General features: G+C 43.5%; 1 protein-coding gene across 1 annotated transcript in view; it reads right to left on the bottom strand.

The window, feature by feature from the left end:
* Nucleotides 1-5409: 5409 nt before the first annotated feature.
* Nucleotides 5410-23459, bottom strand: part of LOC147440716 (uncharacterized) — a 30231-nt gene continuing 12181 nt past the window's right edge. Inside the window, exons 3-8 of the mRNA XM_086482563.1 lie at nt 7507-7734; nt 7195-7431; nt 7054-7121; nt 6889-6973; nt 6447-6757; nt 5410-6328 (exon numbers count right to left, since the gene is read on the bottom strand). Coding sequence (XP_086338689.1) covers nt 5621-6328; nt 6447-6757; nt 6889-6973; nt 7054-7121; nt 7195-7431; nt 7507-7734 — 1637 coding nt within the window. The 3' untranslated portion in view covers nt 5410-5620. The remainder of the gene's footprint in view (nt 6329-6446; nt 6758-6888; nt 6974-7053; nt 7122-7194; nt 7432-7506; nt 7735-23459) is intronic.

The following is a 23459-nucleotide window of genomic DNA, read 5'->3' as shown; positions in this document are numbered from 1 at the left end:
GAGAACCCCTGCGAACACACGTGCAAGAACCCAAAACTTTTGACTGACTCAATCCCTAGAAACTTCAATGGAGCTTGTCTTTAGATAAGGACAAACACATGCACATCAAATGAGTTTTCATAGTTAATCGTCGGAATTACAACAGGCAAAGGGCATTCCATTATCTCTCTTAATCTTCTTGGCCCGAACATAAAGACTATGCGCTGCTGAAAAAAATCTTCCTGGACACATGAACATTTATTTGGATTCTTTGTGTTAAATGAAAAGGAGTGAATTGAGGTCCATTTTGATCATCCATTAAAGCCAACCATGAAGCTCCCAAGAAGGCACACCTGACTTATCCTCTGATTTTGCCAAAATTTTAGCAACATAACAGCATAAATGGCTTAAGACCAAAAAATCAGCCATCACAACTTGGAAAAATTTTAGCAGAGTTTCCCCAGAAGTAGCGCAGTAAGAACCCAAAATATAAACTATATATGTATGCATAACCTGCCAACAATAGAGCCCGAGCATCAAGTAGGAATCACTAGTACATAACCTATGGCGAGGTCACGAAAAGGGTGCTCCAACCACCTGTATCACCGAAAGGATCTCACATTTGAGAATCCCCCAGCTCAATAAAATCTCACGCCATCGACGCTCTCAAGAAAGTTTATGCAAATCTCGTATAGTCAAGTCTCAGAAATGGCTGGGACTGCCAAATAAAACCAAGTATGGCTCCACAAAGGCATACAATGGCAGTATCCACAAGTAACATACAATACCAGACAATGCGCTCAAACACGCGCCAAATGTTGCATACCCACGGCAATTGCAAGTGACTCCCACTTGCCAATATATCACTCTACTCCAGCCACCTGTACCTGTGTGAATCACCTGTACCTGTACCTATACCTTGTAACCTGTAACTTGTAACCTGTAGTCTGCAATCTGCAACCTGTAATCCCGAAGCTGAAGGTACTCAAAGAAGATCCTCTGTGGGGACACCAAAAGAATGTGAGCGGGATGGAAACACACACAATGCCTCTATCATGACCCGACACACACTTTTGGGATGATACACACACACACTATGGGGCACCACTCGGCTTACACAACCCATCTGGCCGAAACAGGGAACACACCGATGGAGTGACAGGAGAGAGACTATCCATTTGCCCACTCCACAGAGAGAGAGAGAGACACACACACACACACCCAAAAAACTCAGCTCAAAGAGGAGAATTTATGATGTTTAGATGCAATTGAGCCTGGTCCAACACCAATGGGGAAAATAGCTCACACAATATGGGTAAAATATGCCAGATACAATCACAAATTGGAGCAGAGGCTTCACTCGTAGAAGAAACTTACATAGCCAAAAAAGCAGATAAACAATGAGGAATTTGGTAAAATGGACAGTGCCATCACATCCGGAACGGCCCAAAACCACAGTCTACAATGTCAAAGTGCTCAAATCCAACCTCGGATGAGCAGTTTATAGCCAAAATAGGCTCCAAAAACAGCAAAAACTCAGTTGCGGCTGTTCCTCCTCTTCTCTCCACGTTTTTTCTGGTCTTCTCTCAGGTTTTTCAGTTCCCACACTTAGCTTTGTTACTTGGGCACCTTTGGCCTTTCAGTTGATCTCAAACGGACCCCGAACAGGCCAAAAAGTGGCCTCGCAGTGCATAGTTGTCACCCTGCTGCATCCATCCGCACACCTGGCACTCAACTTTTTCCAATAATTCATCCCGCTAGCACATGAAGTGGCCCCCAAATATAGTCCTCATGATGACCTTTTTTGCATAATTATCACAAGAAAACACCCACGTCGTGTCCGTACTTATCCACGTGCAAATATTGACCTCATTCGACCTCCTAACGCCACTAGATGCCATCTGACGCACCTGCTTACCTCATGTCATTGGCCCGCAGATAGATTCTTTGAGAAGTTTTACGCGCTACCAACTCCTCATTATTATAGAAAAAACACATTGATACTGGTGACGATGAAAATTGATGCACTATGTACATGTTGTCCTACCTGTACACATGTGGCCCCACGTAACCACCTGGCTCTGGAAAATGGGAAATCCTTTATTTTATGCACCATGCATGTGTATATACATATACGCAATCCATTGCTCTAAAAAATTGCTAACAACGTCAAGTATCATTTCGTAGGTTAGTTTCACCTATGTGATGGAGAGGAATTTTTTAGGTTCAAAAGAAATGGTTTGGCCCTCCATCCCCACTTTATGATCCTCTAGAGCTACCCTATCAAATCTCTCATGTATAAGTATCCTCATCTCTACTCACATTGTGAGCATCCATTGCACCTAGTACATCATGAGCTAGCCTAAAAAGTGTGTCTCTCTCACTTGTACTTATTATCATTTTATTCATCTTGTTTTTATCTAAGTCGTATCTCTCATGTTCATAAAACTACAACAAATGTGACCTAATAGAGCTTGAATTTGACGATGTCTTGCATCACTTGCCCAAAAACAAAAGCCAAGGATGTTATGGACTTACTAACAAATTATTCTCTTAGTCATGTTGATCATTTAGAGTAGCGACTTAGAACCCCTCATCTGCATGTTTGAGCTTCTAGAACTATGCCCTATTCTTAGAAGATTGGGCTATTAAGTTGTTTCTCAAGGTCCCTTCTTCATGCAACTTGACACAATAGAAGCCTATTTTCTTAATGGGGGGAGAACACTTGATGAAATGCATCGCTAATCACTTGTAGCAATATTCTCTATTGCAAGTCATTCATGTAGTGCAATATGGATTTATATGGTCGTTGAGGCTATGTTAAATTCATTAATCAAAAGGTCACCATCATTTAGTTGGTAAGCCTTTGATCAACTTAGCCAGAATTCCATCATAGAACAGATGTATGGGTTTTGGTCCCTATATGTTTAGTGGCATGCACACCATCAATGCAACTTCCACCTCTAATGTGATTGAAGTGTGATGCCACTTGCCCCATATTAATGACTCGTTTCATGAGCCAAGGTTTACCTCTCAACCCTTTACTTTTTCCGATTTTCCACCCACCCCATAAAGCACTTCTTTCTCGTTTGGAGATTTATAATTAGATTGTGAGACTTTCCTTACCTTCTTGACAAAAACTTGTAGGCCAAGCATTGGACAATGAGTCTTTTATGCTCTTCGACGCACACAAAGAAAAATTGGGCAAAGCAATGCTAGTTTGCTTTCTATATGCACTTGTGTCCAATCTGTACATAAATATATCTAAATTTGCCCATATTAGCTAGACAATTTGGGCCTTCGTTGTCCGAGATTGTATTATAGAAACATGCTATATTTAGGCACTGAGCTACCAAGCGGCCATGGATGTTAGTGTCAATGAGTTGTTGTCTTGGATCTTTGGTACGATCATTGATATGTTTGTTTATTGAAAATCACATCCCTTTTCATGTAACACTAAAAGTATCTCAAGAAAACATTCTTAATATGCTTTTGCATTTCATGCCTTTGTGCCTTGGAACTTTGAAGAAATTTTCTTGAATCACTTAGGCCATTCGCTTCATGCTTTGGAACAAAAGTACCCTCAAGTCAAGGATGGTTCAAGTCTAGAATGAATGGGGTGACAATTTTGGATTTTGTGGACACATACGATAGCGTGGAGCTTTCTTCAAGATATGCATGTTGTTTCCATGCAGCCATGGATTTCTATTGCTCAGTATTTTGTAGATCAAACATGTCTACCACAAGAAAATACTTTGATACAGGTAGCATAGTGGCATATTATAAATGTGATTCAATCCTTCAAATGTAAACAGTCCTCATGGCTCACTTGCTTGGTCCTCTATTGTAGAGAGGCAAAACATTCTCTACAATCTAAGGTGCTTGCCACTTTTGAAGTTATGATCTTGCCTGGCAAGGAACACCTTCATCGATGGTTCCATGTTATGACTAGGCTAGGTATTGTTTGCCTCTATAATGGCATGTTGTTAGAATGCATCCAACTTCTCTCTCCTTTTGTATAGTGGGACATTGATATCATCTCTTGTGCATATCGAGGTATTGGGAGCAACTTCATGGGTGTTTTTCTTCATTTAATGTGATTTCTACCTTGATCATTGATCAACCTTAGCAAGATTGAAAAGCCAAAGGAAAAAATCCCGTCACTAACAATTTTGTATATCGCTCTCTCATTGGATCTTTCATTGGAAAAGAATCATCGAATTGTGACAAGGAGAATAAGGCTTGGGAGGTCAAACAAATTGCTTGATAAAAAGAGATTGTTTTGAGGGTGGAGTACAATTGTTTGATTGGATGTTTGACCATGTACATTTCTTTCCCGTGATGAATTTAATTACATAATACACATCATAACTTGTGGTTAGGGGTTGCCAAACTAGTGTAATATGCCAAAGCATTTTGTAAAAGATTGTTGACAAAGTTATGCAATAAAATTTATTGACTCGTATATGCTCATAGGCCTTATTGGGAATAAAATTTGCTTCAACTTTATTAATCATGAACTAATTCTACCTTTTGCCTCCGAAGTTATAACAAAACTTGTAGCATGACAAATTACAAGCACTGGCACTTGATACTACTAGAAAGACTAGAAAAAATAGCCATAGAGGATTACATCTATCAACTTCATCTCCAAAAGAGGATGGTTGCACCTATAAATGTTCTGTAAGAGTAAAAAGCTATAGTACACCATTTGAAAGGTTAGTCGTACGAGTAAAAGCTATAGTAGTACATTTTGTTTGCCGTAAAAGTGAAATTTAAAGTAGTCTTTTGGGTCAAATGGTTGGAAGTCTCTTGGGCCCACCCAAAACAATACCATTACTTTGATCATTTTTCAAACAAAAGAGGAAATTTTCTATTGGTAGGTAAATTGGATTGCCATGAAAAGACTACAAACTACGTAGGCCACACAAGGAGTGAAATATTTTTAAGCGAAGTGAAGGAGAGGGTACCAAGCTTTCAAGCTAAAGTGATAAAGTGAAAAGAAATGAACTTTATTGGTCTTCCCAAAGGGAGGAAATTTTCCATTGGTAGGCAAATTGGATTGTCAATGAAAAGACTACAAGCCACACAAGGAGTGAAAGCTTTTAGAGTGATGAGATGGAGGAAAGGGTTCCATTGACAAAGGCTCGGGAAAATCATTTTATGAAACCAGCTTTGGATCTTTTTCACCCCTTTGTGAGAAGATGAAAACTACATTTGAGAAGGAAATTCCCACATAAATTTGAGCTTTCTAATTAAAATCGTGAAATTTACGCTGGCCTCAAATCCTTCTTGCAAAAACTTAAAGTGGCCATTTTTTGGTTTGAATTGAGTTTTGGATAAAACAAACCTACCTTTTCCCGAGTCCGAGTACCAAGCCTTTAGACTAAGCGATAGAGGGGAAAGACGAACTTTCCCAAAGAGAGGAAATATCCTATTGGTAGGTATATTGGATTCGGTAACAAGACTACACAAATGTAGGCCACAAGCTACTTGCATAATACTCAAGCCACTCTCTGTAGAGGCCATTGCCACATGAGACCACAAAACCACATTTCCCACTTACAATTCAAGCTGAAAGGTATTTCCATAAGCTGTTATAGATCCACCATCAAGAAATTGGATTTAAATCCCACTACAATCAGTGCTTCATGATGGGACTTGCCTGAGAATCACAAGCTCTCTCGATCTCGGAAGTACAAACGTTGCCATTAGCAATAATGGTAGGGCTCCCCTCAGACTGGCCTTGACATTTAAATTGAGGCATAACCATGCCCTCTTTGAGATCTCTATACAGATTTTCTTGTCCCTTTGCTGTGAAAGTGGCTGGGTGGCCCTCCATGGAGCATTTTCTCATAGCCAGATCCAAAGCAAGTGTGGCCTTTTGAGGCATAGCTGTGCCTTCATCACAATTTGGAGACAGATTCTCTTGTTCCTTTTCTTTGAAAGTTGCAGGCTTTCTCCTTATGGCTGCATTCCCAATCTTTCTAGCATAAAGAACCCGCTTTGTACTGTCAGCTGCGTTAGGCAAATGGGAAGCTGGTTGAGTTGGTTTGTGTGCTGGAGCCAATTGAAGAGAAGCAAACTCTGCATTGCGCCCACGCATTGGTGGCACCATTGGAATTCTAGTAGAGCTTTTTGTTCCTCTGTTTTGATTCCTGGATGTTTCTAGCAGTTGGTGACCAATTTTAACAGAGCTAGCTGAATGCTCCCGCCCTTTTGTAGAGCTCCGTGTGCCACTAATCTCTGCATCCCATTGATCAGCCTTACTCCTTGCTGGACCAGATCCACCAAAACCATGGCCATTTGTTCTTTCACGAAGCACAGCAACTTGAGATCCACCTCTACTCTGCAAACAAACTGGCTACTCTGAGAGCAATTCAATGTTACCGTCAATTTTTCTGAATGTGAGGATGGGGTGTGTTAATAATTGAGAACAACCAATGCACGTGTGAATGACCCTTTACCGTGTCAAAAAAACCTAGTTTTGGGGATGGCATGCGCAATCCAGAAGGCTTGTCTTTGCATGTAAGAGCGCCAGATGCTTCCAAAAGTGAAGATTTTTTCAAAGCAGAATGAGCCTTTATGGAAGAGCATTCTGAATGAAGCTTCAATAAGCCAGTTCGTGGTTGAGCTTCCGATATTGATGTTGATGACAACCGCTCCATGGTTGATTTTGTAAAAGTAGGCCTTATAGCCTCCATATGACCTACAGACCTGTTGTCGTTCACTCCATGCTTGAGTTGAGTACCACCCTTGCTTGTAAAAAAGTTGGGTCCTGAAAAGGCACACAAATTAGTAGATTTCAATCATACATACACTTATTTTAGCGAGTTTTAGTTAAATGGAGGAAGACTAAGACTGGAAATCATTGTGACCAGTGATAGTCACTACCCTGTAATAACATACCTTGTTCAGTCTTGTCAATGGACCTCCTTAGGAGGGCTGGCTTTGATTCACACGAATCAGCATGTGCTGAAATGTTCAGAATTTCCTGCTAGTAAACATCAACTGTCATCCTGATGAAGGCAAAGATCACAACATGGCACGACAACAAGATATAAAATTCCTGACCTTTTTTCTAGTAGCCATAATTGCCTTTGGCAAGCAGGGATTTGCATTGTTCTTGATCAGTTGAGGCCCTGAACATGTGAACAAGAGTGCATAAATAAGGAAGCTACAAACGCAACATACAGAAATGAGGACAACTATTACCTGGAATGTCAGTAGAATGTGACTCAAACAATGTTTCCATACTTCCTTGAAACCTGCTCGAGGCTGGATTGCTTGCTGCATTCGAAACCAACCTGTGGGGAGCAAGACTTGCCTTAGGCATCATGATTGGCTTTGGGAGCTTTGAGGATGACGTAGAGAAATTGCTTTGCTTTGGTGGACCAGAAACCTTTGGGAAAGTCTTATTCACTAGAGACAATTCATCAGAGTCAAGAACTCCTGCATTTAAACAAACAAGTTTACATTTTGCAGGTTGACAGGGATATGCAGGATTCAAAACTGATCAACACCCACCTTCTTCCGTTAAAAATGCATTGTTCCATGCCATACTTTTACGGACGTTGAAGCCAGCTCTCTTCTTCTTCTTTACTACAGCAGGGTCTTCAGATGTAACAGACAAAGCAACATTGGCTCGCTCGTCAGGTAAGGAGACTGCTTGGCTCAATGGGAGCTCGTGGGCAGGGTCAATGCTTTCAATATCGCATTCTGCAAGCACTGGCACTCCAGCTGATGCACAAATGCCTGTTAAGAGTCAACAAAAAGCAATAATGTCACACTTGCACATTGGTAAAGAGAAAGTGCAATAAGCCAAGCACCAACCAAAAGCCTAGGGCAGGAAGTGGTCTCAGCAAACATGAGAAGCAAACAAAAATATTAAATACTAGACAAGGGTGAAGCATTAGGTGATAGTAACGGTAGAGACATGAACAGCCATCTGTGGACTTGATTCAAGATGTGCAAGCACGAGATGGTCTCAAGGAAGAGAAGCGTCAATTCTTGAAGGGATTTGGTGGTACACTATGACTCTCAAGATCCAAACAACTTGGTGTCAATAAATATGGCACAGAGACTTGGTATTTTTAAGGTACACCTTGATAAGTCTATTTCAGATACGACCTTAGGGGATTCAGCTACCCTCTTTATGCAAGGCTAGTCTTGAGACTTGGAGAATACCATGATAAGCACTCTTTCACCTTGACTACCAACAATAGAGTTGATGTCGTTTTGGGAAGGCCTTGGTATCTCAAAGTGTGACCAATGGAAAATTTGCAGAAGAAGACCTTCACTTTTCGTCATGAGGGGAGTACAGAAGAAGCACTTAAGGTCAAACATACAATGAAGAATAATCTGTTTTTAGCTTGTCAGGTAGATCAGCTTGGCACACCTAAACAGCTAAATGAAATGTTATATTAACGTCTTCTGAAGGCCAAAATGACCTATGAGACCAAAGAGTTACATCATGGTGAATCTGATACAAGGTCTGGATAAAAAGAAAGAAACTAACTAAACAGAAACACTACTAGAGCTGTAAAAGGTGGGTATCAGGAGCTTGAGGGGTACATATACAAAAGGTGGGCGTGTATCTCAGAGAACAGATACAAAATGGATATGCGTGTATTTGTCACAAACTGTTGACGTGTCAAGTCACTAAAGAACGGAGCGAACCTTCACATCCCGGAGGAGGGGCCTAAACCCTAAGTGAAGAAGCATAAGCAGAAGCAGCAAAACAAGCTTTCTTGCAAAGTCTTGCCGAGTGGTCTATTTTTAAAGAAGAGTTCCCACTAACTTATGGGACCCTGTCCGATGGGGCCTAAGTGACCTAAAGAGATTAAATAAAGCGGAGCCCACACAGACACACACTCAATTGCATGGAGCCATGATGACGTGATAGCTGTAAGGACAGCCCGGAATTTGCGCTGACATGCTGACGTGGCAGACATTACAAAATTCCTCGTTTTGCGAGGCAAGTACTGACGTGGCAATTGTAGGGATTTCCGTAATTTGCGTTGGCAACTTTTTAGCTTTTGAGCCAGATGCTTTTAGAGTTTAATGTTTTTCACATAACTGCTTTTCAAGGCCAAGGGCCTTTAAATATGTGTAGAGGGCTCATTCTCTAGCACACTTCCAGGTGAAGGTGCAGAGCGTGGAGTACCGGCTTGTATTGAGTTGAAGCAACATAAAGAAATACCAAAAGGGGTGCCAAGGTTTGGGGCCAGTGCTCTCTTGGGGTGGAACACCGCCAATCCCCGTCTCATGTGTCATGCGTCTCTTTCAAGTTCAGTTGTTATTTGAAGTGCTTAAAGTTGTTCAGTTTGTTCTTTTCCATTGGCACGTGGTATCCGTCCCCATTACAATATCAGAATTCGGAGATGGCTCGCATCGGTCGGTGCATGATCGTGTCGATGTTCTCCATGGTGAGTGTCACAACGTGATGACATGGCATGGCCTAAAGGACAGAGCCCCGGACAAAAGAGGCCCTAAACCCTAGTGAAAGAGCCAAAAAAGATATCCAACTTATGGTAACCCCCTGCCGAGCGGCCTAAAATTTCAATAACGTGTGGTCACAGTCTAGGAGCGGTTTTAATGCAGAAGGGCCATGTTGTAGCTTATGAGAATAGAATGTTCTCGCGACCAAAGCGGATTGCACACATTTACACAAAAAAGATATTGGCAGTCATCCACGCTCTTACTCAATGGCACCATTTTCTATTGGCTGAGGCTCAAAAAGGATGTGGACGAGTTCGTTCGTACTTGCTTGGTGTGCCAATAGGTCAAGTTTGACATGCATAAGGTACTTGGTCTACTACAACCTCTACCTATTCCTAGCCGACCTTGAGAGAGTATAGCAAAGGATTTCATTTTTTTATCTTCCCAAGACTCAGAGTGGGCATGATGACATTTGGACAATCATGGACAGATTTAGCAAACAGGCTCACTTTATTCCGGTAAAGATGTAGCAAGCTTGGACACTCCAAGCGAGAATGAATAACAACACACGAACAGAAACTTCAAAATCACTGAACTGAGAGAGAGAGAGAGAGAGTCGACACGGCCCGGCGGAGTTCCATGCCCAGAGGTATTGTCCCCAAAGTTTGGCTGTCACAAAGTGATGATGTGGCGGACAGCAGAAACCCTAATTTCTGGCTGAAACCCTGAAATTCCTGCAAACCCTAAAATCTGCCAAAAACCCTAATTTGCAGCAAACCCTAATTTCAGGCTGAAACCCTAATTCAGAAACCCTAAAAACTGCCAGGGGTGCCACGTGGCAGGGCCGTACGGATTTCCGGAATTTGCGCCGCAAATTGCGCTGACAGCTTTTGGGCATTGCCTTCTGGGCTCCACGCCATGAGAGAGAGAGAACCTGCTTTTATTCTTAAAAAAAGGATATTCTCACACAGAGAGAGAGAGAGAGAGAGAGAGAGAGAGAGAGAGAGAGAGAGAGAGAGAGAGAACTGATGCTTTCTATTTTTAAAAGCTTTTGGGGCTCTGCTTTTGGGCATCCCTTGTACTTTTAAATATGTGGAGAGGGATTCACTTCTCAGAGCATCTGGACGTAGAGTCTGAGAGTGAAACCCTAGCCACACTCTTGTACTTTGATATGATTAATATAAAAGAAATACCGAAAGGGGCGCCAGTCTTTGGGGCCAATATCTCTAGGCACGGAACTCCGCCGGGCCAGTGCAAATCTATTGTGATCTGTGAATTGTTTTGAAGTGGTTATTTGGTGCTTTCGCGGTTGATTCTTGACTTGGAGTGTCCAAGTCTGTTACAGTGGTATCAAAGCACGGCCAATTTCTCTTCTACGAGAAATCCGATCCCCGAATTTTTTTTCCGTGGCACCTATGGCTTCAGGCAATGATCAGTCGACTCCCTCTGCATCTGGAGATGCGGGCAAGGATCACAACGAAGATTCCGGCACGGAGTATAGCCCGCCTAGGCCTACTCCAGCGGAGCAGCGATAGATGGAGCGTCGAAAATTGATTGATGATGCAACAAAGATGATACTCAATTTTGCCAAGGACCCGAAGATGGCAAAATATATGAACCAGACCTCTTTGGCAGACGGAGTGGCAGAGAACCACAACACCACTCCCGAAACCCGCTCTCAAGAAACCTTTTGCCTCCAAGAAATATACGGAGAAGGAACTGGAGAACATGGTTGATGCACGGATTGCTCAGCTTTTCGACGTGCAAAAGAAGGACAAAAAGCACGGCAAAAAGCAGAAGAAAGGCACTGACTTCCCGAGATATTTGGGTCGTCGGTCGACATTCGACAAGGCAAAGAAATTGAAGAAGCGCGTCCAGTTTAAAGGCCTACCTAGTTCTTCTTCTTCTTCTTCTTCTTCTTCTTCTTCTTCTTCTTCTTCTGACAGTTCTTCTAGCTCTTCAGACTCGAGCGAAGAAGACTTTTGGCATTGAGAGTTAAAGTGTTAGCCTCAAAATCAATGAGAGCGTTAGTCTCACGAAACCATCGAATGCCCAAAATCATATCACATCCTGAGAGAGGAGAAACAACAAATCTTCTAGTGTAGGCAATCTGTTGAATTGCAAAAAACACATCAAAGCACTCCTCCGTGATGAGAGCGTCCATATCAGGACGAAAGCCAGAGACCTCGATAGGAGATCTCAGACTAACTTCGAGGCGGGCTCTCTCAACAAGAGAGGAACTGATCACATCATGCATACTACCTAGGTCAAACAATATGACAAAACGGTGCCCCGACGTACGACCATAACATTTAATGAGAGAATCATCAATGCGAGGGTCCTGAGAAACTTGAGGCACATTCGTGTTATCATTCATTACATTGACAGAGGAAGTAGGTGCTGTGGGTTTTTTAGATTCATTCGATTTAAGCTTAGGACATGTTCTTTTTATGTGACCCTTAATGTGACAATGAAAACAACGACCTTCCTTAGAATAAGTGCTTTGTTCTTCCGACGTGATGTATCCTCCTACAACTCCTTGTGCTACCTTTTCATCTGGAGTAAGCTTAGGTTTAGCAATTGTGTTCGCCTTACCCTTAGATTCATTGGAAGAATTCTTTGATGAGAGACTGTTGGAAGATTGGTTAGAAGAGTTATCATTCTTACCGTTCTTACCATTCTGAGGGTTCTAAGAAGTCTGCAAGGTACTTGTGGAAGTCTTGTTCTCCTTAGGCTTTCCCTTGTTGTGCTTCATCTCTTGTGCGAGAGCAATCGCTACCACCTTGTTGAGATCGATTGGATCGAGTACCTCGACATCGTACTTGATATACTCATCCAATCCAAAGAGAAAAGTCTCTTTGCGCTCATCATTTGATTTGCGTAATTGAGTGCCTAGCTGCAAAACATGATTAGAAAAAGACATGACTGGCATACCATTTCGCTTGAGAGAGCACCAATCGTCCTTCAATCGTGCGAGGTACTGAGGTGGCATAAACCGCGCCTTGAGTTTGTCTTGGAAATCAACCCAATCAAAGGAAAGGGGCGTGAATCCGTCGGCTTCCTCAAGGTGCGCGGCTAGCTGTGCCTCTTGCCATGCGTGGTACCAATTGATGGCATCACCGGCAAGGTACATAGCTGCCGTCAAAACTTTGCTATTTCCTGTCTTCTTAGTTGTCGCAAAATAAGCATTAAATTGATGCAACCAAGAATGAATAACCGTAGCATCCATCTTACCGTCATACTTACTGAAAGTCAACTTCTCTGTGACTGGGTTGTTGGAATCCGCATCGTGGCTTGCACCACTTGAGGAACTCCCACGATCTTTGGGTGGTTCGGTCTTCAAGGCGAGCACTTAGGAAATAAATTCTTGAGTGCGTAGCTCCCTTTGAGCTTCACGCTCGGCCTCCCTTTCTGCTTTTCGTTCATTTCGTTCATCGCACTCGCGTTCGAAAGCAAGGCGATTGGTTTCTTGTTGTGCCAACGCAACACAATTCACTTCTAAAGTGACGCTAGTCGCTTCTTGTTGTGCCAACATCATGTCCATCATTGACTTAACCATCATCTCCATAGGAGTTAGAACAAGTCGTTGCGTTGATGGCGAAGGGGGAGGGTTGGAAAAATCTCCTGGTGGGGAGAATCCTTCGTCGCCTCTCTCATGCTCATCACCTGTATGCGAAGTATCCATTCCGCTTCGGGTGACGACCAAGCACTAGAATCGTTGGTTTTTAAGTTCACGAGGAACTTGGGTTCTTGGGGATTTTGGGTTCTTAAGTTCACGAGGAACTTGGGTTCTTGAGGGTCTTGGTTCTTGAGGTTTTCTTTCGCTTGCAAATCGCGTTGGAGAAGGATCTTGTCTTCACCCGAGTTCTACTCTTTTCTGCGGGACGCACCCCTTGGCGGCCATGCGCTCACACCAAGGTTGCTTTTTCCCACCTCACGTCCATTGGCCGACCGCTAAGTGCACGGTCCGCTCTCAATGAGTGAAAAGAGACACAAGGGGAGGCTGGACAAGCCCTTCTTTCTTGGGATTCCTGTCACTCTTCAACAAAACACGATTAGGAATTGACACGCCCAAGCTAACTTGGGTTCGTGCGACCGCAACAAGCAAAAAAATTCTTGTGGTTCTTGTGGTTCTTCCCTTGAGTAGTACAAAACACTTCCAAAGCTCTGATACCAATGTAAGGTGCAACGGAATGATTGTTGTGCTTTGCTCAAGATGAGTGCTCCGAACTGTGCTCAAGGTTCCTTTTAGTTCTTATGCAAGGTAGAGCCTTCCGTTCTTAATGGAAAGTGCTATGATCACAAACAAAGTGAATGGACACTGTGCGTGCAAGTGTATGAGACTGAGAGATAGAGAGAGAAAAGAGATACTGTAACAAACTTGGACACTCCAAGTCAAGAAATCAACCGCGACAGCACCAAATAACCACTTCAAAACAATTCACAAATCACAATAGATTTGCACTGGCCCGGCGGAGTTCCGTGCCTAGAGATATTGACCCCAAAGACTGGCGCCCCTTTCAGTATTTCTTTTTATATTGATCAGATCAAAGTACAAGAGAGTGGCTAGGGTTTCACTCTCAGACTCTGCCTCCAGATGCTCTGAGAAGTGAAGCCCTCTCCACGTATTTAAAAGTACAAGGGATGCCCAAAAGCAGAGCCCCAAAAGCTTTCTAGTTAAAGGCATAAGAGCTCAAAAGCTCTTCTCTCTCAAGCTCTCCTTTTTTTGTTTTAAAAAAAAGCATTCTCTTCCTTTCTCTTACATAGAGTAAAAAGCAACGCCCAAAAGCTATCAGCACAATTTGCGGCGCAAATTCCGGAACTCCGTACTGCTGCTGCCACGTGGCACCCCTGGCAGATTTTAGGGTTTGCTGATTTAGGGTTTCAGCCTTGAAATTAGGGTTTGCTGCAAATTAGGGTTTTTGGCAGATTTTAGGGTTTGCAAGAATTTTAGGGTTTCAACCAAAAATTAGGGTTTTTGCTGTCCGCCACGTCATCACTTTGTGACATACCCCCCTCTTGAAAGCATTGTAATCGACCGCGAATACGCCTGCAAAACCGACAAAAGCCATAAACCGTCTTAGTAGACACTGACTGTTAGTACCTACGTACTAGGAACACACATCTAGCACATGTACAAAATCGACAGTCACATCACACGACATCACAGGACATCACCAGACATCACAGGACATCACATGACATTCAACATTCATTCGGATCTTAGACCATGATTTATCGGCAATGTAGCTAGCAATCACATCTAGGTCCACTCGGGACCTCATCGATGTTCGATTGACTAACCCCTATTGCAACCATGTCTATTCGAGATCAATCAGACCAAAATGCTGTAGTCATTTCGTCTATCAGTTCCTACACTCAAAAGAAGTCAAGAACAAATCAGTATCATTATCAAGAATTCCATTTCATAAAGTCATCCAGCAGAATACTGTCAGCTATCAGTATCCCTGAAGCTCAAAGAGACATCAGTGACTTTAGTATCAAAATCGAGGCATCTGTTGACAAAGGAGCGGAGTAACTCCCCTCTTGTGCATCCCACTGCACCAGATCTTCGGCCAAGCTGAATTTCTGAGTTCGGTTTGGAGTAGACTATGCTAAACCAAAACATCGAGGTAAAGTTTCACAATTCGAGAAGTATCTGCTAGGTCCTCCTCCTCCATCCACTTCACATCAAATGCAGGAAAGTTCTTGAACTAAACCAAGAACTGCCTTCGGACTTTACCTTTCTTCGTATCATTACGTGCCAAAATCTGTTCAGGAACAAGGATCTCCTCGTTTTCTTCCACTTCGGGTTGCTCATGAGGCTCCGCATCATCAGGCACATCACCCTTAACAGGTTTCAACAGACTCACATGCAATGCATTGTGAATCCTCCAAGTATCTGGCAGTTTCAATCAGAAGGAGACATCATTTATCTTGTCAGTGATCTGGAAAGGTCCGTAGTATCGCATACTAAGTGTAACAAACTGCTGACATGTCAAAGCCTAAAGAATGGAGCCAACTTACAGATGCCGGCCGAGGGGCCTAAACCCTAAGAAGAACAAGAAATAGAAGAAGTGTCAAAGAGTGAGGACGTGGTTGCCCGAGTGCAGAAAACCCTAACCCTAATTTCTGCCAGAAACCCTAATTCTGAAAACCCTAACTGCTGAAACCCTAATTCTGGAAACCCTAACCCTAAAACCTGCAAACCCTAATTTTGCAAGAAACCCTAATTGCTGCAAACCCTAATTCTGAAAACCCTAACCCTAAAACCTGCAAACCCTAATTTTTGCCAGAAACCCTAACCCTAGCCCTAAGGCAACAGACAAATTCCGAAAATTGCGCTGACATGATGACGTGGCAGACTGTACGGATTTCCGTAAATTGCGCTGGTAGCTTTTTGGCTTTGCTTTTGAACCAGAAGCTTTTGAGTTTTAAAGGTTTTTTTACTATAACTGCTTTTCAGGCCAAGGGCCTTTAAATATGAGGCTAGGGCTCATTCTCTGGCATGCTTCCTGGAGAAGGTGCAGAGTTTGGAGTACCGGCTTGTACTTTGATGATGCAATATAAAGAAATACCGAAAGGGGCGCCAAGGTTTGGGGCCAATACTCTCTGGGGTGGAATTCCGCCACTCCGTGTCGCGTGTCGTCTCTCTTTCAGTTCAGTTGTTATTGAAGTGCTAAAAGTCTGTTCAGTCTGTTCTTTTCTATTGGCACGTGGTGCCCGCGATTGTGACAGTGGTATCAAAGCATCAGGCGTGTGCTTTTCTAAAAGCATACCGGTCCTACAAAAGAGCAGACAGAGCTATTGCAATTTGATTCGAGGTATCTTCGCCCTCGAACCCGGACTTATTAGCCACCCCCACCCTTACTTCATCGCGCATCGGGCGCACTCCCGTCTTCACCGCAGTGTCTTACAGGGCATAAGCCAATTAAGATCACTTGCAAGAGAAGGATCCAGATTTGTTTCAAGTCACAGTTTTTTTTCTCAGAAGCAGTGTCATGCAGATGTTGATGTCTACAGCTACCAAGCAGCATACTCCAAGTACTTGGCAAGCTTTCAAGAAAATATTTGCCCGAAGTTATATGGTTTCTGACATCTTCCTTCGGAGTGCAACTTCTAGCAGAGTGGGGTATCCTGAAATGCTTGCCATGGAAACCCTAGCAGATTATAAGTTGAAGTTTCTCGACATCTCCCAGTAGATGTCTCTTCACGAGCAAATGAACTTGGAGACCGAGTGCGATTGCTATCTTGGGACTACCATCGCCGCCAAAGAAACACTGTTTGTCCAAGAGCTGATGGACCATGCTGTGCTCGGCTACGACCTTATGGAAGAAACCTAACCCTAATTTTTGGTGCAGGTTTCACGATGGAAAGTCAGTCGACTTTTCGAGCTCGACTGATGTTGAGATTGCTTTTTAAGTTTGAGTTCTGTTTGAGCTTGTTTGGTGATCCTGTTTGGAATTTGTTTGAAATGGATGGTATCTGTTTTGAACCTGTTTTGGTGCCGATTTGAATTGTTTGACTCTGGTTTGATACTGGTTTCAATGATTGGTGATTTTACTCCCGGGTGGAGAAGTGGTAAATACTGTTTTGGTATTGTTTAAACCTCCGTACGACGCAGGCCGATGCCTGGGGAGCGTTTGGTTGTATGCTTGTTAAATAATTGTTGTTGTGACTCCCGGCCTGGACTTGGATGGTTATGCGGGAGGAGTATTAAAAAGTCTGAGCAGTGGCTACTCTCAGCACCTCCAAACGACGCAGGCTGCGGTCTGGGGGGCGTTTGGTTGTAAAAGGCCTCTATATCTCTCGGCCCGGACCTTTTTAGGTTATGCGGGAGGAGTGATGAGGGAGTCGTTGAATATCTCCCGGCCCGGACCTTGTTAGGTTATGCGGGAGGAGTGTTCATCGGCAGCTTTATGTTTTTATGTCTTGTAACATGCATATGTGAGCATTTGTGTTGCATTGTGATGTGCCAAACAGTGAATATTCCTAATTGGATGAGATTGCCTGGGTATGTAATTTTAGTACATCAAGACACCCGAGGAAGATCAGTATACGGTCTGGGTGTGATGGCTAATTTTACTACGCCGGAATATCAAGAGTTCCGATCTGGACGAAAGGAGACGCTAACTCCTTGATCAAAACAGCCGATAGGAGCAGCTAACTCCTTGATCAAAAGAGCAGAAAGGAGAAGCTAACTCCTTAATAAAAAGAGCAAACTGATTGTCCCTCGGAATGTCCCTCGGAAATTTTTGAGCTAACTTGAGTTGTTTTGCAGATATGTTGTAATCGCGGACGATTACTCTCTTTCAAGAAGGGGAGATGTAACAAACTGCTAACGTGTCAAAGCCTAAAGAATGGAGCCAACTTACAGATGCCGGCCGAGGGGCCTAAACCCTAAGAAGAACATGCAGTAGAAGAAGTGTCACATAGTGAGGACGTGGTTGCCCGAGTGCAGAAAACCCTAACCCTAATTTCTGCCAGAAACCCTAATTCTGAAAACCCTAACTGCTGAAACCCTAATTCTGGAAACCCTAACCCTAAAACCTGCAAACCCTAATTTCTGCAAGAAACCCTAATTGCTGCAAACCCTAATTCTGAAAACCCTTACCCTAAAACCTGCAACCCTAATTTCTGCCAAAAACCCTAACCCTAACCCTAAGGCAGCAGACAAATTCCGAAAATTGCGTTGACATGATGACGTGGCAGGCCGTACGGATTTCCGTAAATTGCGCTGGCAGCTTTTGGCATTGCTTTTTGGACCAGAAGTTTTTGAAAACTTTTTATGTTTTTTGGACGAGAAGCTTTTGAGTTTGAAAGCTTTTCATATAAACTGCTTTTCAGGCCAAGGGCCTTTAAATATGAGGCTAGGGCTCATTCTCTAGCATGCTTCAGTACGAAGGTGTAGAGTCTGGAGTACCGGCTTGTACTTTGATGATGCAATATAAAGAAATACCGAAAGGGGCGCCAAGGTTTGGGGCCAATACTCTCTGGGGTGGAATTCCGCCACTCCGTGTCGCGTGTCGTCTCTCTCTGTAACAGACTTGGACACTCCAAGTCAAGAATCAACCGCGACAGCACCAAATAACCACTTCAAAACAATTCACAGATCACAATAGATTTGCACTGGCCCGGCGGAGTTCCGTGCCTAGAGATATTGGCCCCAAAGACTGGCGCCCCTTTCGGTATTTCTTTTTGTATTAATCAATCATCAAAGTACAAGAGAGCGGTTAGGGTTTCACTCTCAGACTCTGCGTCCAGATGCTCTGAGAAGTGAGGCCCTCACCACTAATTTAAAGGTTACAAGGGATGCCCAAAAGCAGAGCCCCAAAAGCTTTTAAAATCAAAAGCTGATATCAGTTTTCTCTCTCTCTTAGAGAGTCTTTTCTCTTTTCTTTTATAAAAAAAAAAGCAAAAGCAAAATTCGCGTCGCTCATCATTTTCCAAAAAAAAAATAAATAAATAAATAATCCGCCTCCGCGATTTCCGGAAATTAGGGTTTTTGGCAGAAATTAGGGTTTGCAGGAATTTTAGGGTTTCTGGTAGAAATTAGGGTTTTTGATGTCCGCCACGTCATCACTTTGTGACATACCCCCCTCTTGAAAGCATTGTAATCGACCGCGATTACGCTTGCAAAACCGACAAAAGCCATAAACCGTCTTAGCAGACACTGACTGTTAGTACCTACGTACTAGGAACACACATCTAGCACATGTACAAAATCGACAGTCACATCACACGACATCACAGGACATCACCAGACATCACAGGACATCACATGACATTCAACATTCATTCGGATCTTACACCATGATTTATCGGCAATGTAGCTAGCAATCACATCTAGGTCCAATCGGGACCTCATCGATGTCTGATTGACTAACCCCTATTGCAACCATGTCTATTCGAGATCAATCAGACCAAAATGCTGCAATCATTTCGGCTATCAGTTCCTGCACTCACAAGAAGTCAAGAACAAATCAGTATCATAATCAGGAATTCCATTTCATAAAGTCATCCAGCAGAATACTGTCAGCTCTCAATATCCCTGAAGCTCAAAGAGACATCAGTGACTTTAGTATCAAAATCGAGGCATCTGTTGACAAAGGAGCGGAGTAACTCCCCTCTTGTGCATCCCACTGCACCAGATCTTCCGCCAAGCTGAGTTCTGGGTTCCGTTTGGAGTAGACTATGCTAAACCAAAACATCGAGGTAAAGTTTCACAATCCGAGGAGTATCTGCTAGGTCCTCCTCCTCCATCCACTTCGCATCAAATGCAGGAAAGTTCTTGAATTTAACCAAGAACCCCCCTTCGGACTTTACCTTTCTTCGTATCATTATGTGCCAAAATCTGTTCAGGAACAAGGATCTCCTCGTTTTCTTCCACTTTGCGTTGCTCATCAGGCTCCCCATCATCAGGCACATCACCCTTACCAGGTTTCAAGAGACTCACATTCAATGCATTGTGAATCCTCCAAGTATCTGGCAGTTTCAATCGGAAGGAGACATCATTTATCTTGTCAGTAATCTGAAAAGGTCCGTAGTATCACATACTAAGCTTTGGAAAAAGCCTCTCCTTTCCCTTTTTCTTTCTTAGGCGTGCCTTCTCAAAAGTAAGAGCACCCAATCATCCTCCTTCAGTTTCCAGTCGCGACGATGGCGATCCGCTGCCTTTTTCTGTCGTTCTTGAGACTCCTGCAAAGTCTCGCGAACCTTGGCAAAAGCCGTATCCAAATCTCGCGAATATTCATCCGCTTCAAATTTCTAATCTTTCGTGCTCAGGAAGGATGGAACCTTCGCAGCAGTTTCAACAATCTCTCATGGCGTCTTCCCCGTCGAAGAGTGTATCGTGTTATTGTAGGCAAATTCCACCAAAGGTAAGTTCTTTTCCCATTGAGTCTTCTGATGCGAGATACAAGACTTCAATAAATCTAAAATCACTGAATTGGCAATTTCAGATTGCCCGTCAATCTGCAAGTGGAACGATGACGAGAACTGCAACCGCGTGCCAATGTTCTCCCAAATTGCCTTCCAAAACAAACTCATAAATCTGGGGTCTCTGTCGGAGACAATCGTCTCAGGCGTGCCATGTAATCGGAAAATCATCGTGATCATTCTGTATTCTCGGGAGATCAAAAAAATGAAATCCATTTCAATATTTTCCCAGGGGCGGGTGGGTATGGGTAAAGGCTGTAACAATCCCTGTGCCTTATGCCTGTCAAACTTGAACTTCTGGCATACCAAGCAACTGCGCACAAACTCTTCCACATCCTTCTTCAGTCTCCGCCAAAAGAAATCTCTCTCTACCCCTTTCATGGTGGTAGCAATGCCGCGGTGACCTGTAAAAGGTGGACAGTGGCAATCAGTCATAACCTTTTCCCTCAACGGCTGTGTAACTCACAACATAGTCTTTTTCATCAAGTAGCCTTCCCGAAGGGAGTATCCAGCTACTGTCTCCCCATCCCGTATCCGTGTGAAAATATCTGCAAAATCTGTATCTGTGGCACACTGATCGACCATATCCTCGAAGCTCCTATGATGTATCGCGGAAATAGCCAGAACCAACGGTTTCCGAGACAAAGCATCTGCCACCACATTCTTCTGTCCCTGCACATGGACAATCTGGAAGTGGAATTGTGACAAGATGTTCACCCACCGCATCTGCTTTTCCGAAAGCTGCTTTTGTGACAAGAAGTAGCGCAAACTCTGATGGTCTGTAAAGACAGTAAAATCCGCTCCGAGTAGGTAATGCCGCCACTGAGTAAGAGCGTGGATAACCGCCAAAAGCTCTTTCCCATAGATCTGTGCTGTCATCTCCGGCCTAGAGAACAAACGGCTCTCGTAAGCTATGACATGGCCTTCTTGCATCAAGACCGCACCCAGACTACGACCACAAGCATCACAAAATACTTCAAATGACTTCTGCAAGTCCGGCAAAGTCAAATCTGGTCTTGTAGTGAATTTCTCTTTCAATGTCTGAAAGGCAGTCACCTTTGTGGGTCCCCACGAAAAAGGTACTCCTTTCTGTGTCAAGGTATGCAAAGGGGAAGCAACCTCTGCAAACTTTCGTATGAACCGCCTGTAGTACGAACACAGTCCCAAGAAGCTTCTAACTTCATGGACATTCCTCAAATCGGGCCAATCACGGATAGTCTCTATCTTGGCCGGGTCCATTTGCACTCCTGCTGCTGACACAATGTGTCCCAAAAAGTGTATCCATGGTAGGAAAAATTCACTTTTCTTTGCATTAATCACTAGCGTGTGATCTCGTAATGCCTAAAAGACTTGAAGCAGATGATCTCTGTGTTCTGCCTCATTCTTGGAGAAAACAATGATGTCGTCAAAGAAAGTGCCAAAAAAAAATAGCCTGTACTCTCGAAAAATCCTGTCCATCATCCGGTTAAATGTCGCAGGAGCATTGGTTAAGCCAAAAGGCATCACCAAAAACTCAAATAACCCAAAAGTCGTCCGAAAAGCTGTCTTGTAGACATCTCCTAGTGCTATCCTGATCTGATGATATCCACTCTTCAAGTCAATCCTGCTAAAGCACGAGGATCCTTGTAACCTGTCGAGTATATCATCGATCCTAGGAATCGGAAATCTGTTCTTGATGGTGATTTCGTTGAGAGTGCTATAATCGATGCACATTCTCCAAGATCCGTCTTTCTTCAAAACCAACAATACTGGAGAGCAATACAGTGAAGTACTAGGTTGGACAAGACCCTTTTCCAAGAGGTCTTTCACTTGGTTCATAATATCTTCATTCTGTGCTCGGCTCACACGGTAAGGTGGCCGATTCGGTGGCGTGCTTCCAGATATCAGATCAATGGTATGATCTTCAGGCCCTCTCAAAAGCAATCGGCATGAGCGTGGAGAAAAAAAAAATCTTGGCGTTCTTTTCTTCAGGTCAAAATATATTCAACCTTTATCCATCGTTCAGTTCTCCCAAAAGAATGAGTAAGAAAACTGAAGTTCATCAAGTACAATCTCTAAGCCCTTCATTTATCAAAGTCGCTTTCTCGGCCCGGTGGTCAACCACGGCGTAGTTCTTGTGGTACCAAGGGATCCCGAGTAGAACGTCACTCGCGTGCCCTGAACATCCCTGTCATTGCAAACGAAGTTTGCCAATGCTCGGTGTAATGGCAACATCCCATCCGGGTGCCAGTCGAACTACCTCCGCCTGTGGCGTCAGTCTGTCGGGCATAGTTCCAAATCGAGCCGCCAATTCCAAATGAAAAGTTGGCCTTAGCTCCTTCAAAAGAGCTTCCTGATCCTTCACTTTGCCCCGAAAGCGGCAAAGTTTGTACTTTCATTCATTAGATTCGGTGCAGGTCCCACGCCATGTGGTACCAGTTCTACTTTTCTATCTGCCTTTTCTGCCACATTCCTCAGCTGCTCTCGAACGCTCAGGCCTGTTGTCGTCTTTATTATTCTGTTCTTTCTGTGCCTTATCAGGGCACTTTGCGGAAATATGTCCATGTTCCCCGCATCCAAAGCACTTCCCCACTCTGATGAAGCGAGCTCTCTCCTCAGGAGTAAGCTTGGGTCGTGCATCCTTTTTTTTCTCTGGGTTGCTCTTTTTCATTCTACTTTCATTCCCAGAAGTCTGTTCGGCTCGTTGTGTCATGGCCTCATCTGTGGGGTAGGTCAGACTGCCAGAGTGAATGGCAAAGCCCCGCTTCGCATGACTCATCAACTCCTGAATAGAAGCTGACTTCTGTTCCAAGCAGTGATCTCGGATCTCTGTAGGTAGACCCAAGGTAAACCGCTCAATCTGTTCTCTGAACGAGATCTTTTTGAATGAAGAGGCGGGTAGAAAAGAGTTCCAGAATCTTTCACAATAAGCATTGATTGTATCTTTCTTGGTCATCCGAAGATGGTTCCAAGCAGCTCATATATCTCGCTCAAACTCTTGAGTCAACCAAGAAGAAATAAAAAGCCTCTTGAATTTCAGCCATGTAACTGGCACAGTCTTGCTTAATAGAAGCGTGGACCACCAAGTACGAGCATTCCCCTTAAAGTAAGAGGCAGCTCTC

This window comes from Adiantum capillus-veneris, chromosome 15, assembly GCF_014529385.1.
Source record: "Adiantum capillus-veneris isolate H3 chromosome 15, ASM1452938v2, whole genome shotgun sequence".
Classification (NCBI taxonomy): Eukaryota; Viridiplantae; Streptophyta; class Polypodiopsida; order Polypodiales; family Pteridaceae; genus Adiantum; species Adiantum capillus-veneris.
Note: the sequence above shows the minus strand (reverse complement) of the source record. Positions and strands in the feature narration are given on the sequence as shown.